Source organism: Colobus angolensis, unplaced genomic scaffold (assembly GCF_000951035.1).
Source record: "Colobus angolensis palliatus isolate OR3802 unplaced genomic scaffold, Cang.pa_1.0 Scaffold34, whole genome shotgun sequence".
In the NCBI taxonomy this organism is placed as follows: Eukaryota; Metazoa; Chordata; class Mammalia; order Primates; family Cercopithecidae; genus Colobus; species Colobus angolensis.
This window is the reverse complement of record NW_012116710.1, coordinates 2609888-2625879: the sequence shown is the minus strand read 5'-3', so window position 1 is coordinate 2625879 and position 15992 is coordinate 2609888. Positions and strand designations below refer to the sequence as shown.

Sequence of the window (15992 nt, the reverse complement as noted above, 5' to 3'; positions counted from 1 at the left end):
TCGCTCTGAGCCTGTTCACACTGCCATTTCACACATGTGGAAACAGTCATAGAAAGTCAGGCAGCCGCGCGGAGATCATGTAGCCAGCTCCTGGTAGAGCAGATTCGGAGCACCCACTGACCTGTGCTCTCGGGCACTGTGTCTTCTGACCCCTTCCACTGGCTGGTGCTGACTGTATTCGAGGAGGGGGCCTCTCATGATTAGGAAGGAGGACAGTTAGAGGTTTCCTTTGTTCAGCCGTCTTATCCTTCAAATGGGAATTGCACCAACAGATGGAGTCCAACCAACAGTGTAATAAATAAATTGCCTGTTCTGGGCTGGCCTTTCTATAAATTCTCATTGATTCGCATAGAAATCCCTCATGGTAGTTGAATAGAGGCTCAAGAGAGATGAAGAGACTGCTAAGATCATACATTTTTCTGACTCCCCAGTCCACTTTCTACTGTTTCTCTGTCACTGGCCCAGAGATACAGAAATGAATGAGCTGCTCCATGCCTCCCAGAACAGTATCTGGGACAGTGTGCGAGGTATTACAGAGAAGAGCAGCACGTGGCGAATTCTTCCATTAGACAGCCTGTGGGCAGGGCCATTCTAGCAGCTCGGCGTGTTATGGGAGATCAGAAGAGGGAAAGTTTAGTTTTCCATTTTCTCTCTGCACTTCCAAGACTGTGTCTTTTTTCCTCCTCTAGTGGTCAGTGACTGATTCCAGGACTCCACCATCTCAGGGCCTGTGGCAAAGTGGTACCCTCTGGAACTCCCTCCAGTTAAAAAAAGTTTTGAAAATGCAGATAGTAGCATATGACCTTTGGTGCTTAACCTGTCACGTGGCACAGGGCTTGCAGACAAAATTTTTGAGTATTTTTACCAAAACACTTAAATTTTAAAGAGGTCATACCATTACCAGCTTCATCCCTCTGTTTCGTGGCAACCAGAGTCCCTCTGGAGAGGTTTAAACAAGCCTCTTTTTTTTTTTTTTTTTTTGCTTACCCTCATCCAGCTACTCTCCTTCTAAACATTTATAAGCTCTACCAGGGAGGAAATTGAGCCCCTAGCAAAGTGCCTGATTCCAATACCATCTGCTAATAATTTACTTTCATAACTCTCCTCCTTCTCATTAACAGTAAAATGTTACAAAAGTAGATTTGCAAGTAAATACAATGCAGAATTTCTGCCAGGCTTTAAGAGCCTTTTCCATTGAGGAGGACTGTGCACTTGGTGTTAAAGGTTCGGAGCTGGCTTTGTCTCCTTGAGGTTCACTGGTGATGTGTCAGGGCCATGTCAGCGCATGTGACCCTTTGGACCGCTGTTGTAATATTCAGGCGGATGGCAGTCCTCAGCCTGCACGAGCACGGCCACAGCAGAGCTCATGCTCTAAGCGGGACTGCCCTTCCCTAGTTTACTCAGAGGCCTCTGAGGCTGCCTGAGAGCCAGAGTCTAGGGAATGGAGGACCAAGAATAGAAGGTAGGTGTCATTACTAAGTCTGCATCAGGAAACCAGGGAAGTGGATGAGTGTTTGGTCTTTTTTGTTTGTTTTGTGTTTGATCTTTTTGAATCGTACGATTTACAAAGCTAAAACCCAGCCTCAAACCTAGATCAGCTGATCTTCAGGCTGTTTGTGTTGTGTTACACTCCAGAGTTTTCTTCAAGCTGAAATGATACGTATAGTAAGACGTTAGTTTGACCCCACTTACTCAGTGTTAATTCCATGGAGGTTGCAGTATTACATAATCTGTCAAGATACAGTTCAGTTGTAAACTAAATCCAACAGGGTAAATGAGACAGCAGGGACTTTTGTTAGCCCTGAAGATAATAAAATGATTTTTAAGCAGTATAGAACTTGCTGATTAAATGAGTAACAATGTGTGGATGTGATAACAAGTTTTAATTTAAAGTATTTTTAGTGCTTTTTGGTATTCAGAGAACTTCAGTTTATTAAAAAAAAACACTTTAGTGTATATTCACAATGGATGTTGAGAATTATAGACATAATTTCTTTGGCATTCTTTTATCTTTTCTCCTCAGCCCCTGTAAAATTATAGCTATTAATATTTAAAACCAGAGGCGCCAGCAGACACCATCCGTCCTGCACCAGCATCATCAGTACTGTCTGGGGGCAGGTCCCACCCCAGACCCACTGCCTCCCCATCCAAAGGAGGCCCCAACCTGATTGGTGAACACAAACCTAGTCCTCCTCACTTGCAGGCAAGCAGAAGAGTTACTGGGAGGTCCAGGTTCCTCTGGCTAGTGCAGGGCAGATGATCAACAAGTCAGAGGGCCAGGCCGCAGCTGTACCCTTCCCCAGTGCCCAGCCAGGAAACCCATTCTCCTCCCTTGCCAGCCCATGTGTTTGTTTCCTCCTGTGCTCAGGTGGTTCTGGTCTGGAAGCGGCATCTGTACGTTCAGCTGCTTTCATCTCAGTCGGTCCCACTATGTTAGGTCAGACAGATGGGACCGTGGCAGCTGTTCATCCTTGGTGTCAGAACCAGGTGTCAGTCCTGTCCTCTCTTCTTTCCTCTCTGGATTAGTTTGCTGGGGCTGCCAGAATAAAATTCCACAGACTGGGTGGTTTAAACAACAGAAATGTATTAACTCATTGGTCCTGGAGGCTGGAAGTCTGAGATCAGAGAGTCAACGGGCTTATTTCTCCGGCGGGCTGTCTCCTTGGCTTGCAGATGGCCGCCTTCTCTTCTCCCATGTCCTCGCATGGTGGCCCTTCTGTGATGTGTCTTTGTCCTAATCTCTTGTTAGAGAGACAACAGTCAGATTGGATTAATGACCTCACTTCACCTTAATTACCTCTTTAAAGTCTCTGTCTTCAAATACAGCCATGTTCTCTGCAGTACTGGGGTTTAGAACTTTAACGTGTTAATTCCAGGGGTGGGCATGGTTCAGCTGATAAGCTCCTCTTCCTCCCGCCCCCTCCCCTTCTTGTTCACCTTCCTCCCTCCTCAACTGTCTTCCTCCCATTTATTTTCCTCAACCAGTGAAGCATCTTGCACACCTAGAAAGATTATGGAAGTTGGGGAGTCTAAATCCCAGGTTTCTACTTCCAGTGCTTCCATTAATCAGCTTTGCGACCTTGGGAAATTCACTTAATTCTTGAAACACTAGTTTCCTCGGCTGCAAGGCGAGAGCTCTTCTTCCCTGCCTCCCTCATGGGGCTGCATTAAGAAAAGTCAGAACAATAGATAATGTTGCAATATGCTTGTAAAATAAAATACACTCAGAGAAGATACAGGAAGGCTTCTATAAAGTATAGTGTGTATGAAATGATTTAGATTCCTTGAAATTCTAGTGAAGATGGCTTATGTTTCACTTCTACCAGTTTTATTGTGCTGTTGTTACCCTTAACTATATTATTAGCAGTCCAAGATAGAAGCTGTACTCTCTCAACACAATCTCATCTTTGCTCTCAAAAAAAAAGAATAGAGCTGCTCACAGCAAGCCGAGTCCAGGGTGTGGACCCTGCACAGCTCTTCCCAGCCCAGTCGGCTCCCTGAGGCAAGGTGGGGCTGAGAGGTGCTTTGTGTTGCCACCCAAGGGCTGGGGGAATTGCAGGCGATCCTTGCGCTTGAGCAGACAGCACGTCACGGCCTTTATCTGCTGGCTCGCATTGCAAAGGCCGTCCTATAAAAAAAGAAAAAAGGGAGCCAGAATGGGACTAGCCACAAGTTGAACAATTTGAAGGAGACTGAATTCACGGTGTCTTCTCCCCAGCTGCTCGACTGTGAGACAAAGAAGTATTATTTGAAAGAAAGTGAGTAAGCCGTGGCTGCCGGGGCTTCTGCCCTGCACAGTGACGAGAGGGTGAGATGTGAGAGGGGCGTGGAATGTGGGAGCTGGGTCCTCTTACCAGGGTGCCCTCTCGCCAGGACATGATGTCAGTCGGTTGCCATGGACTGTGGTCAGCCTGAAGGAGACACATCAGTGCAGTGCAGCTGGCTTGGCCGACTGAGCTATGGTTTTGCTTCTTTGATTTAGGTTCAAACATGATAAAGGGGCTGGGAAGGGGGACGAACATAAAGCCTTAGACACAGTGGAGATTTAAATTGTGGACTTAAACTCTGTTCGGCAAGGCATAGCGATCTTTGTCAAAAATATATCCCTAAAAGTTACAGCAAGATACATTTGAGTATAGTTTACCCTCTCCTTCTCCATAAAGACATTCTCATTTCACCCCGTGCTGTTGGTCTAATCTCCAGAAAATGCCCATAAATACCATTATTTTGATTAATTGCTCAGAGCCATGCCATCACCTTCTATGCAGCCTACACCCCAGTCTGGCGATGGGCCCACACAGTTGGTGAAGGGCCATGTGGCCGAGACCCGGGTTCCCATGCTAACGCAGCCTTACCCCGAGAGAATCCATTAATCCCCCTGAAACCCAATCACTCGCCCATCTCTGTGTTGAAGGTCATGGCCTTGATTGTTCTGTTCTATGAAAATTGAATCTGCATTTGGTGGACCAGATTCTGTTTGTCTCAGGTTTCAGCTGGCTACAACTTTCTTGTAGTATTCGAATAAATGAATGCAGCTGGAACTTTTGAGAACTAGAAGAGTCCTTGTTTTTTTAAATGAAATCTCCCTTAATCATGAGATGCTAATAATTAGCTAATCTCAAAAAATTTTGTTAGTTGATCGCTTTGTTGAATCTGCTTTTTCTACCACTATGTAAAGTGTGTTCTGTAAAAGTTTGGAAAGTATTTCTTGATTAGCAGTAAAAGGAAACTTAACTTTAGAAGATATATCTATTATGTAAGACGTAGTCCATTAGAGCCAAAAGTAGGCTGTCAAGTTGATCTAATCAAAACACTTAATTTTATGAGTAAACAGAGGTTAGGCCAGGCTCGGTGGCTCAGGCCTGTAATCCCAGCACTTTGAGAGGCCAAGGCGGGTAGATAACCTGGGGTCAGGAGTTCTAGACTACCCTGGCCAACATGGTGAAACCCCATCTCTACTAAAAAATAAAAAAAAAATTAGCTGGGCATGGTGGCACATGCTTGTAGTCCCAGCTACACTCAGGAGGCTGAGGCAGGAGAATCACTTGAACTCAGGAGGCAGAGGTTGCAGTGAACCAAGATCTCGCCACTGCACTCCAGTCTGGGTGACAGAGCGAGACTCCATCTCCAAAAAAGAAAAAGAATGGAGGTTGAAGAGACCAGTGCTATTTTGAAGCCTCTGGAGTTAGGTTCTGTGTGAATCATTATTTTATGTCCCACTGAAAAAGAAGCAATCTTGGCTGTTAATACATGCCAATTATTTGTAAGATAAACTTCAGTCTTAGCAATATGAAAATGTAGGAAATAGTCTTAGAATCTTTGAGATATGGTAATAACAGGATTACACAATGGGGTTATATTTTCCACGGTTCCTCCCTGTGCTCCTCCCCTCTTTCCATTCTGACTTTGAAAGCAGAATTTTCTTGTGATATTTTATCAAAATCACATTATAGCACAGCATAAAGCGAGGTGATGGTCTTTTTTCTTTTCTCTCTGTTAAACTTCTCTGCCATTGAAATAAACATGCTGATTCTTGTGAAATCTTAGGCCAAAATCTTTGCCTATCTTCTTTGGGGAAATTTGAAGGAATATTTTTGATCCATACATTAGAACTGCCACCATGACAAATAACTACAGAAGTTAATTTCGTATATATTAGGCATTTTTCTTCATTTTATTTAGGCATTTTTCTAATGTATGCCTAGATAAAATTATCTTCATGTAAAAGGCCGAATACATTTAAAAAATAAAACTTCTTTAGTTGTCATTGGGAAGTTGAAAGAAGTAAAACCAACAGTTGTAGTGAAGCCAACTTGTAAAGCTTAAAATACAGGGTTACTCAACTCAGATCTTCCTTCTGTTTATTCTTGAAAAAGAAAGATAATCTTTTCTCCTTTTTCAATTGCCAGACCATTGTGAAATTTAGAATACACGTTAGGACCAGAGGAAAAGGCCTCTTGCGCTCCCAAGATAAGTTCCTTTTGGTGTATGTGCTTTTGCCTCCCACCCTTGTGGTCAGGTTCTGTACACATTTCACCATTTATTCTTGTGACAGTACTTTGGACAGCCTTCAGCGTGTCACGGGCACTCGACATACTGATTAAAAGCTGAACTGCCACTTTATAGGATCTGATGCATCCAAGAGCCCAAGTCACCTCAAGTGGTCCACTGAATTGATTTTTTTAGCTTAATAAATAACGTTTTAAAAATTATTTGACCTTAATATTGTAGGGAGATGTAACTATAATAACAAAAGATTTGTTTTTATTTCTGGGAAAATTCATGAATGCCTGTTCTTAATTGTTTAATAGTTTAGTGTGAAAAGCCTGAGAGAAAAAAGAATCTAATGATATTGGAGCCTCACACTGCTTATAAATATATTCTTATTTTGGAGGAGGAAGAGGTAACATTTCTACTGAGACATAATTCTCATACTATACAATTCAACCATTTAAAGTCTACAGTACACTTCAGTGGTTTTTAGTATATTTAGAGTTATGCAACTTTTATCACAATCAATTTTAGAAGGTTTTTGTCATTCCCCAGAGAAACCTGGCACCCATGAACTGTCACCTCACATTCCCCCTTCTCCCAGCCCCCAGCACCCACTCACCTGCTTTCTGCCTGTGAGCCTCTCTCTTCTGACATTTCATAGAAATGGAATCAGACAGTATGTGGCCTTTTGTGTCTGCTTTCCTTCACTCAGCATACTGTTTTCTAGGTTCATCTGTGCCGTGGCTGAATCAGTATCTTATTTCTTTGTATAGCTGCATAATATTTCATCATGGATATTTCATTTTTTACATCTGTTAGTTGATGGACATTTTGGTGGTTTCCACTATTTGGCTATTTTAATAATGCTGCTATGAACATCATGTATAAGCTTTTGTGTGGACATGTTTTCATTTCTCTGGGTTATGTGCCCAGGACTAGAATTGCTAGGTTATATGGTAACTCTATGTTTCATCAGTTGAGGAGCTGTCAGATTGTTTTCCACCGTGGCCATGCTGTGTCCGGAGTTGGTTCCTTCCAGTGGGTTCTTGGTCTCGCTGATTCCTTCCAGTGGGTCCTTGGTCTCACTGACTTCAAGAATGAAGCCACAGACCTTCGTGGTGAGTGTTACAGCTCTTAAAGATGGCACAGATCCGAAGAGTGAGCAGCAGCAAGATTTATTGTGAAGAGCGAAAGAACAAAGCTTCCACAGCATGGAAGGGGACCTGAATGGGTTGCTGCTGCTGGCTGGCGTGGCCAGCTTTTATTCCCTTATTTGTCCCTGCCCATGTCCTGCTGATTGGTCCATTTTACAGAGAACTGATTGGTGCGTTTTTACAGAGCACTGATTGGCGCATTTTACATACCTCTAGCTAGCCACAGAGCGCTGATTGGTGCATTTTACAATCCTCTCGTAAGACACAAAAGTTCTCCAAGTCCCCACCCCACCCACAAGTCCAGCTGGCTTCACCTCTCTATGCCACTTTACAATTCCACCAGCAGTGTACACATGTTCCAACTTCTCCACATCCTTGCTAACACTTCTGTATTCTGTCTTTTGATCATAGCCATCCTAATGGGTGTTAGTGGTATCTCTTTGTGGTATTGATTCGCATTTCCTTGATGGCTGACGATGTTGGACATCTGATATGGTTTGGCAGTGTTCCCACCCAGTCTCATCTTGAATTGTAGCTCCCCTGATTCCCACGTGTTGTGGGAGGGACCCAGCGGGCGATAGCTGAATCATGGGGGCAGTTTCCCCAATACTGTTCCCGTGGTAGTCTTACAAGATCTGATGGTTTTATAAGGGAAAACCCCTTTCTCTCATTCTTATTCTCTCGTCTGCCACCATGTGAGACATGACTTTCGGCTTCCTCCATGATTGTGAGGCCTCCCCAGGCATGTGGAACTGTGAATCCATTAAGTCTCTTTTTCTTTATAAATTACCCAGTCTCGGGTATGTCTTTATCAGCAACGTGAGAACAGATTAATACAATATCTTTCCATGTGCTTATTGGCTATTTTCATATCTTCTCTTGGGAAATGCCTATTTAAATCCTTTTCTGTTTTTGTTATCTTTTTAATTGTTGTAAGACTTCTTCATATATTTTAAAATAGATATTTTAACACTCCTTATTCTGTAGCACCTTTAACATATCCTAAAGCTCTGTAAACTGCCCGCCCTATCGCCTTGCCTCATTGATTCAGTAGGTCAGTATTCACTGATCATCTACTGTGTGGAAGGTGGTGTGCTCTGCACTCTCAGGTTTATTCGATGAATTAAATGCCACCTGCTTCCAGAAGCACAAAATAAAGTAGGGAGGGAAACACCAGAGTGATAAGTTTCTATAGATGTTCAGAGGAAGAGGAGATGACTTTCAGCTGGAGGAATCAAGGACAGCCTGATGGAGGAGGCATTTTAAGTGGTTTTGCAGGATGCATGAACTTAAATGAGAAGATTTGGGGAAGAACAAGTTCTCTGTGGAATGTTGATGAGTCTAGTTGAACTTTTTGGGCTGAAATTTTTAGGGCTTATAAAGAGGAATACTAGGAATAGATTGGCAGTGGGGGGCAGTGGGCGGGGGCGGGGTTGGGGGGATATTGAAAGCAGCTCTGCTGGGTTTCCATCTCAGAGACTGAGATGCATTAGATGACAGAAAAGCTTGTAGTTAAACTCCTGTGAAAGTTGTTCAGTCTCACGGTTGCCAAATTTATTTGATCCCAGGGTCACCCTTGTTTTTTTCGATGAATAACATCTGAGGCACATACCTCGAGTTTTGCTGAGTTCACCATTACACAAGTAACAGTTTCTTAGTAAATGTTGGTTAGTTGGTTGGTCACTTGTTGATCATAGAATTGCATCAGTAATTCTAAGAGTTGGAAAGAACATGACACAGTAGCTAGTCTAGCCCCTCGTTGTAGGGAGGGAGGCCCAGAGAGGGGAAGCACATGCCCACATTCACCCCATCCTAAATAAAGGAAGAGTCAAGATTGCAATGCACGTGTCTTTTCTCCTAGACCAAATGTTTGCCTCAGTTTTACTAAAATAATTTTAACCCACCACGCATACAACTGTTACCACTCCTGTCTAAAATACAAGTGTTGGGTTAGGGCCATCTAGGGAGGGGCCCCAAAGATGCATAAAGGCACATAATTGAACGGACCTGTCTCTGACCTTCTGTGCAGATTCTTTTCCTTTGCTCTAAGCCTTGTTAAGGCTGCCCAGTCTTACCATGAGGCGTTGTCTGATTGCAGAAGCCATGGGTTCTTGCCTCCAGCTAACCTGTTAACTAGTGGATCCTGGGTAAGTCACGCTATGTTTTGGGGCACAGCTTCGTCATCCATCAAATGAGGCAAACTGTGTTTCCCAGGGTCCTTCCAGCGCCGTCAAAGTGAGAAGCTGAAGTGCTACAGCACGCATTTACCACTGTCTCCGGAGGACTTGGTGGAGGCTTCTGTCACAGTCCCTGGTGAAGGATACCTAGAGTGCCTTCATGGGGCCTGTAGCCCCAGCCCCAATCCCACCCCCAAATCTCCAGTGTTTTCTGAGGATTCTTGTGGAATGTTTTTCTATGTTAGACATCAGTGATTTAGTCTTAAAGATAAGCAGTGCATCTGTTGGATGAACTTAAAAATGCAAACAAGCACGAGAATTTTTACTAGGTTGGAAACTGGGGAAGGGAGTGGGAATGTTGTTCTTAACCCAAGGGTTTTGCTTTCCACGTCACAGTGTATGCTGGTGGAATGAGTGATGGCTCCTTTTTTGGAGTGATTTCAGTCTGTTGCTGTAGTGGTTGTTTTCCATAGCAACCCCTGTTGCTACACAGCTGGCATCTAATGAAATGATGACCACAGCTTGGGGGTCCAAGCCCGAGGACTCCTCATCCTCTCGCATCCTGCCAGGGGTATTGAGAAACCCTGCGTGGAGAGGAGGGTCAGCTGGTACCATTTTGATGAGGGTTGATTTGCAGTTGCTGCATTCCTGGGGGTATCATCAGGGCTTCCCAGAAAGTTAGCTGGGTTTGGGCTTCTGAAGCTTTCCCATGGAACACCCTCTTCTCTCTTTGTGGAGGAGGAAGTATCACAAGATAATTAGAAGGGATATTTTTCTAATTTATGAAAGTATAAAGATGAGCACTGCTTTTTTTGTTTTTTAAAATGAAAAGTTACTAAATAGGGAGTATAGGCCAACCAAGATCATATTGAATTTCTGAGTGTGGCAGGCCAGCGTGGGGCCTGTGTTTTAGGTATCTCATTTAAAATGGAAAGTTCCAGTTTGCTTTGGGGCCAGAATCCTTAAAAGAAATCCTGGCTGGAGGTGTATTATGGGTCACTGTATATTTGCTAGTTTATATCTTGCTGGCTAAATTGGCCAAATTTTTATTTTTCCTGGTAAATATTCAGAGGGTTTTTCCTCACTCCTTTCTCCAACAAAATCATATTTGTCATATGTGTATGAAGTAAATGCCTGTTGACACTGTCCACACATCTGTGATGATATGAAAATTAGTGGTGGCAAACAAAGATCCCTTTTCTTAGGTACCACAAGGCCTCAGATGAAGTTGACTTTATCCTCGTATTACTCTCAAATTGTGACCAAATGGAAACAAAATTGGTCAGGTCTGAGAGACCAAAATGTACAGTACAATAAAAGGGTTATTTGTGAAAAATTTAGGTGCTCCCCCCATGTGACTTAGAAAGTTTGAAGTTTTCTCTTAATCGTTCATCTTTATAAAGTTTAGAAAGTACACAACCTTTATTACTATGAAAGGCTATGCTTATTTTAATTCACAATGAGGCACAAAGTGATTGCCTAGTACAAAACCTTTTAAAATAGTAATGAAAAACGCCGAGATGTCAAATCAAATGGAAATTTGGACCCTAATTTGATTGCCTAACTTCGAAACATGTTTCAGAACTGCCCCTACCTACATATTATGCTTGTGATAAGTTATGTGCTGAAGTTTTGTGCTGATAATATTTTAATGTGCAATTTTTAGTGTACTATAAGAATTAAACGTTTATCTCCCATTAAACGATGTATTTATATTTCTTTTAACTTTAGGGGCAAATGTGCGAACTATTAGCCCATAAACTTTCCTCGTTCTTTTAAAAGAAATTAAATACCAAGACTATAATAAAAAAAACAGAACAAGCAGGAAAAGTGAGTTGGGCATAATGGTTTCATGAATGCAGTGAGGTCATTCTCCTGTCCGTATCGGGTGGAATACCCACACGTGAAAAGACCGTTGGTATTTTAAATTAACTTTTGAAATTGTTTACAGCAAATGCTTTTTGCCTCCCCCCTGCTATTTTATTGCAACTTTTTATTTTAAACTCTACCCTAAAGAGTGATTGTGCTAGAAAACCACGTTGATGTCAAATGTCTCATGGTTGGCAGCTAACCGCACTCAAACCATGTTCAGAGGATGGCAGGCGGCCCCGTCCCATTGCCAAAAACTTTCCACTGGGAGTAGTTTTGCAAGGGGCTGGCTGGGTGGGCGGGGAGCCTGGAGGACTGAGATGGGGGCCTTTCTCCTGCTCAGTGACTACATCATCTCTCTCTGTGTAGGTGAAGCTGCTCTCAGGGGAGAACCCAGAATGCAGACCCTGCCGGTGGCCTCTGCCCTCAGCAGTCACCGCACTGGCCCTCCCCCGATCAGCCCCAGCAAGAGGAAGTTCAGCATGGAGCCAGGTGATGAGGACCTAGACTGTGACAACGACCACGTCTCCAAGATGAGTCGCATCTTCAGCCCCCATCTGTGAGTTCCTCTGTTCTTATTTTGGCTGAACGGTGCTTCGTGCTGGGACCCTATTTGTTTTGCAACTCTGTGCTAATTCTGATGTTATCATTTACATAGTTTATTTGAAAAGGATATTATTTACAAAAATAGTGCTCATCTGCCAAGAAGAAGGTAGTAAACTCATTTTGATAACTTGTAGTGAGATGGGAAGTCTGACTTCCCTCCAGCCTACTTGTAGGACCTGTCGCGTGTTCAATGCCATAACTTCTGCAAGTAGTCGAGTAGTCGTCTGCTAAGCTTCGCTTTTTTTGCCTGTACCTATTGATTGTTTTTAGGGGAATCAACATTTAGTGAATGTCATTATGCACCAGACAAACAGAAGGAAAGCTCAGCAACTTTTTGACCGAGCAGACGTCGGTGATGTTCTTGCTCAGGAGTCTAGGATTGTACACACCGAGAAGCGTTCGTCCCACCTTACGTGCCCCTGGTACAAACTTGGGACCTTCCCATCAAGGGAAGCCAGCTTCCTATGCTCATGACAAGGTGCCACTCATCACATCCAGCCAGTCCTTGATGTGCCACTGACACTGTCTACCTTCTTGACATGAATTGCTTCAACTCTTTGGGCCTCAGTTTTGTCATTTGTGAAACACAGGTTGAAACTACAGGTCTCTGAATCTGTGCGACGTCACCGTGTTTCCACTGGGAAAGCCTCCCGCTTCCGTGCATCCAGCTTCTCCCCTTTGCACTCTCCTCGCGGCACACACCCTCCTCGCAAAGGGAGAGGCTTCTCCCCAGTGTTCAGGACTTGGAGACACCCCACCAGCTGCCCAGAGAGTCTGCGGGGACAGTGGTGAGGGCAGTTGGTGTTCTCGGAGTTATCTTGCCAATCCTGGCAAGGTTGCACTGAGTATCCGAGGGAGTAGCTTTGCGTGTACAGGTACAGAGGTCCTCCTCCTTCCCCCTTCCCAAGCGTTCACTCCAGCATGAGTCAGTGTTTCCTCATTATTCAAGATGCTCCAATTCCTGAGGGCGCTGCTGTTTCCCCACAGGAAGGTAGAGCAGGGAGGGCTCCTCCTTGGAGGCAGAGCTTCCGCAGAGAGGTGGCCCAGCTCCCGCCTCTGCTGCCTCAGCTCCAGCGTCCTTGCATTCCACTCGTTCCAGTCAGCTTGGACTGTTGTGTTCAGTCATAAGACACTGACAGAGGTATTTATCCTCAAATAAATCACTGCAGTGTTAGTCAGAGGCTGAGCCTGCAGTCTGGAGCCCTGGAATTTGCTACCATCAGGAATCCAGCAGGAAGGCCCTGCAAACAATGCACTCCGCAGGCAGGGCTCGCTTAACTCCTGGGTGCTCAACTGTTGCAGTTCATCCTTGTATTCCTACGAATTTCTTGTTCTTTCCCATCCGCTTTTCCCAAACCCAAATAACAGCATTTGGTCTTTTTTTTTTTTTTCCTTTTCATAAGTAAGAAAGGGGAAGGCAGCCTGCGGATGAACATGCCTTAATTTAAATCCTGATTCTGCCACACAACAGCTGTGAGGCTTTGGACAAGTCACTTAATTTAGCTGGGCCTCGTATCCTTGACAGTGATGTCCTTGTTATTGGACAATGACAATGACAATAGTTAATGTATAGAGCTATTATGAGGACTAGAGTTAAAATATGCAAAGAGCTTGGCACAGTATAGCACTTAGTTGATGGGAGCTGTTATTTTTATTCCATTGTTCAGATATTGGTTATGATGATAGAGAATAAGAATATATACATATGTATATATGGTAGATTTAATGTTTGATAGTATGTGCCTTTTAGTCAGAATGCCTGGATTCAAATCCCACTTTCTTTATCTTTCATCGCAGATAATATTAATTCCTTCCTTATAGGATTACTGTAAGGACTTAAGTATGGTGCCTGGCAGATAGTAAGTACTCAGCTTTAGTCATTGTTAATATTATTATTAGAATATTAAAATGTTCAGAAAATGATTTTGTGGCTAGGCGCAGTGGCTCACACACCTGTAATCCTAGCACTTTGGGAGGCCAAGGTGGGTGGATCACCTGAGGCCAGGAGTTCGAGACCAGCCTAGGCAACATGGGGAAACCCCATCTCTACTAAAAATACAAAAAACTAGCCGGGTGTGGTGGCACATGCCTGTCATCCCAGCTACTTTGGAGGCTGAGGCATGAGAATTGCTTGAACCTGGGAGGCGGAGGTTGCAGTGAGCCGACTGCGACTCTGTTTAAAAAAAAAAAAAAAGAAAGAAAAAATAATTTTGTAACTCTCTTGGTGGCTACAAATAAGACCTTGATGTATGGGTCTGTTATGACACTATAAGTAATTTTAAGTGTAAATAATAGAATCACCAAATTTTATGTGTAAGTCAAAATTGACATTATTATGCAAAGTTTTAGGAAAAGAGAAATAGGAGTGACTCCGTCTCTCAGACTCCCTTATACCAGCCAGGTGGCTCCCCCCTCATTTTTTTTTTATGGTGGTAAAAAATATATATATTACAAAATTTATTTTCTTAACCATTTTTAATTGTACAGTGTTAACGAGGAAAGGCAATCAGTGTGAGGTTAGGTCCTTCTGAGTGTTACTTGTATACTGTGTGATAGTTATTAATTTTAGTAACATTACCATTGTTTGTACTGTGTTTTCTAAGAGCCTCATGACATTTCACAGGCAGATTGGAAAAATGCTGCCTGTCTTACTTGTTCGTGTTGTAGGGTATTTAGTGCTGCTGTTTGATGAGATGTTTCCTGTTTGGGCTATAGCATCTCCCTCCTTTATATTTAATGCCTAAGTTATCTGCAATAAATTACAGATTTATAATTATTTGAAAAGGAATAGCCTAGTGTATTTGTCTCTTTAAGGAGATTACAAAATGGTTTTTGTGCTTTATCTTCTTAGAGTTTGTTAATGACGTACAATGAAAATGTGATGTATTTTATCACTAAAGCAATCACAATAATTCTGGGGAAAGGAGTGTTCTTGGAAAAGAGTTTTGGCTGGGTGTGTTCGCTCATGCCTGTAATCCCAGCATTTTAGGAGGCTGAGGCAGGCAGATTGCTTGAGCCCAGGAGTTTGAGACCAGCCTGGCCGATATAGCAAGACCCCCATCTCGACAAAAAATTTTAAAAATTAGCTTGGCCTGGTGGAGTGCTCCTGTGCTCCCAGCTACTTGGTAGGCTGAGGTGGGAGGATAGCTTTAGCCCAGGAGTTTAAGACCGCAGTGAGCTGTGATCACACCACTGCACTCCAGCCAGGTTACAAAAGGGCGACCCTGCCTCTAAAAAAGAAAGGAAGGAAGGGAGGAAGAAAGAAAAATAGTTTCAGTAGCTAGCTATCAAGGCCTGAAAGGTGCATGGTTTGGCTGCATTTTATTATAACCATCATATAGAGACATTTTCTAGTAGAAAGATGGAGAGATCAGGTGGCTCTGAGCCAGAGTAAGAACCAACAGAGGCCGGGCGAGGTGGCTCGTGCCTGTAATCCTAGCACTGTGGGAGGCTGAGGTGGGTGGATCACATGAGGTCAGGAGTTTGAGACCAGCCTGACTAATATGGTGAAACCCTGTCTCTACTAAAAATACAAAAAAAAGTAGCCAGGTGTGGTGGTGTGCACCTGTAGCCCCCACTACTCAGGAGGCTGAGACAGGAGAATTGCTTGAATCCAGGTGGCAGAGATGGCAGTGAGCTGAGATCATGCCATTGCACTCTAGCCTGGGCAACAGAGCGAGACGATGTCTTTCAAAAAAAGAAGCAACAGAGAGTAGCACTGAGTTCTATCCGGTTTAAGGGAAGGGGAATAAAGAGAGGTTTCCTTAGTGATTTCTTCAGAATTTTGAAAATTAGAATTCCTGGGATTTTATTCCAGCCTCTTAGGACCTGGCATATTTGAACTCCTTATTAATTTTTTTGTTGATATTGTTACTGAACCACCAGGGGTTTAGTCTAGGTCCTGCTGCTCACCACACAGAAAGCCAATGACTGGGATGAGGAGTATTGCCAAGGAAGAAGGCTTTCATCGGGTGCTGCAGCCCAGGAGATGGGGCAAATCCATCTCCCCGATGGACTAAAGCTAGGGGTTTATATAGCAGGGAAGAAATGAAAGAAGATTTAACAAACAGGAACTTGGGAGGAGCAAGGACACAATCATGATGAAGGAGCGTCCCGCATCTCTTTGTCTGGATGTACTGACCTGGTGAGCTTCAGTTCTTTGACCTTTTTTTTTTTTTTTTTTTTTATACTT

At 43.5% G+C, this 15992-nt stretch overlaps 1 protein-coding gene across 6 annotated transcripts in view; it reads left to right on the top strand.

Annotated features, from left to right (window-relative positions):
• VGLL4 (vestigial-like family member 4) overlaps positions 1–15992 on the top strand; it is a 165102-nt gene that overhangs the window by 107261 nt on the left and 41849 nt on the right. For 5 of the 6 annotated variants that reach the window (XM_011952306.1, XM_011952305.1, XM_011952307.1 and 2 more), the window contains one exon: positions 11564–11753. In XM_011952306.1, coding sequence (XP_011807696.1) covers positions 11564–11753 — 190 coding nt within the window. Of the gene's footprint in view, positions 1–9039; positions 9296–11563; positions 11754–15992 lie in introns of those variants that run through there. The other variant, XM_011952309.1, reaches the window with a different exon arrangement.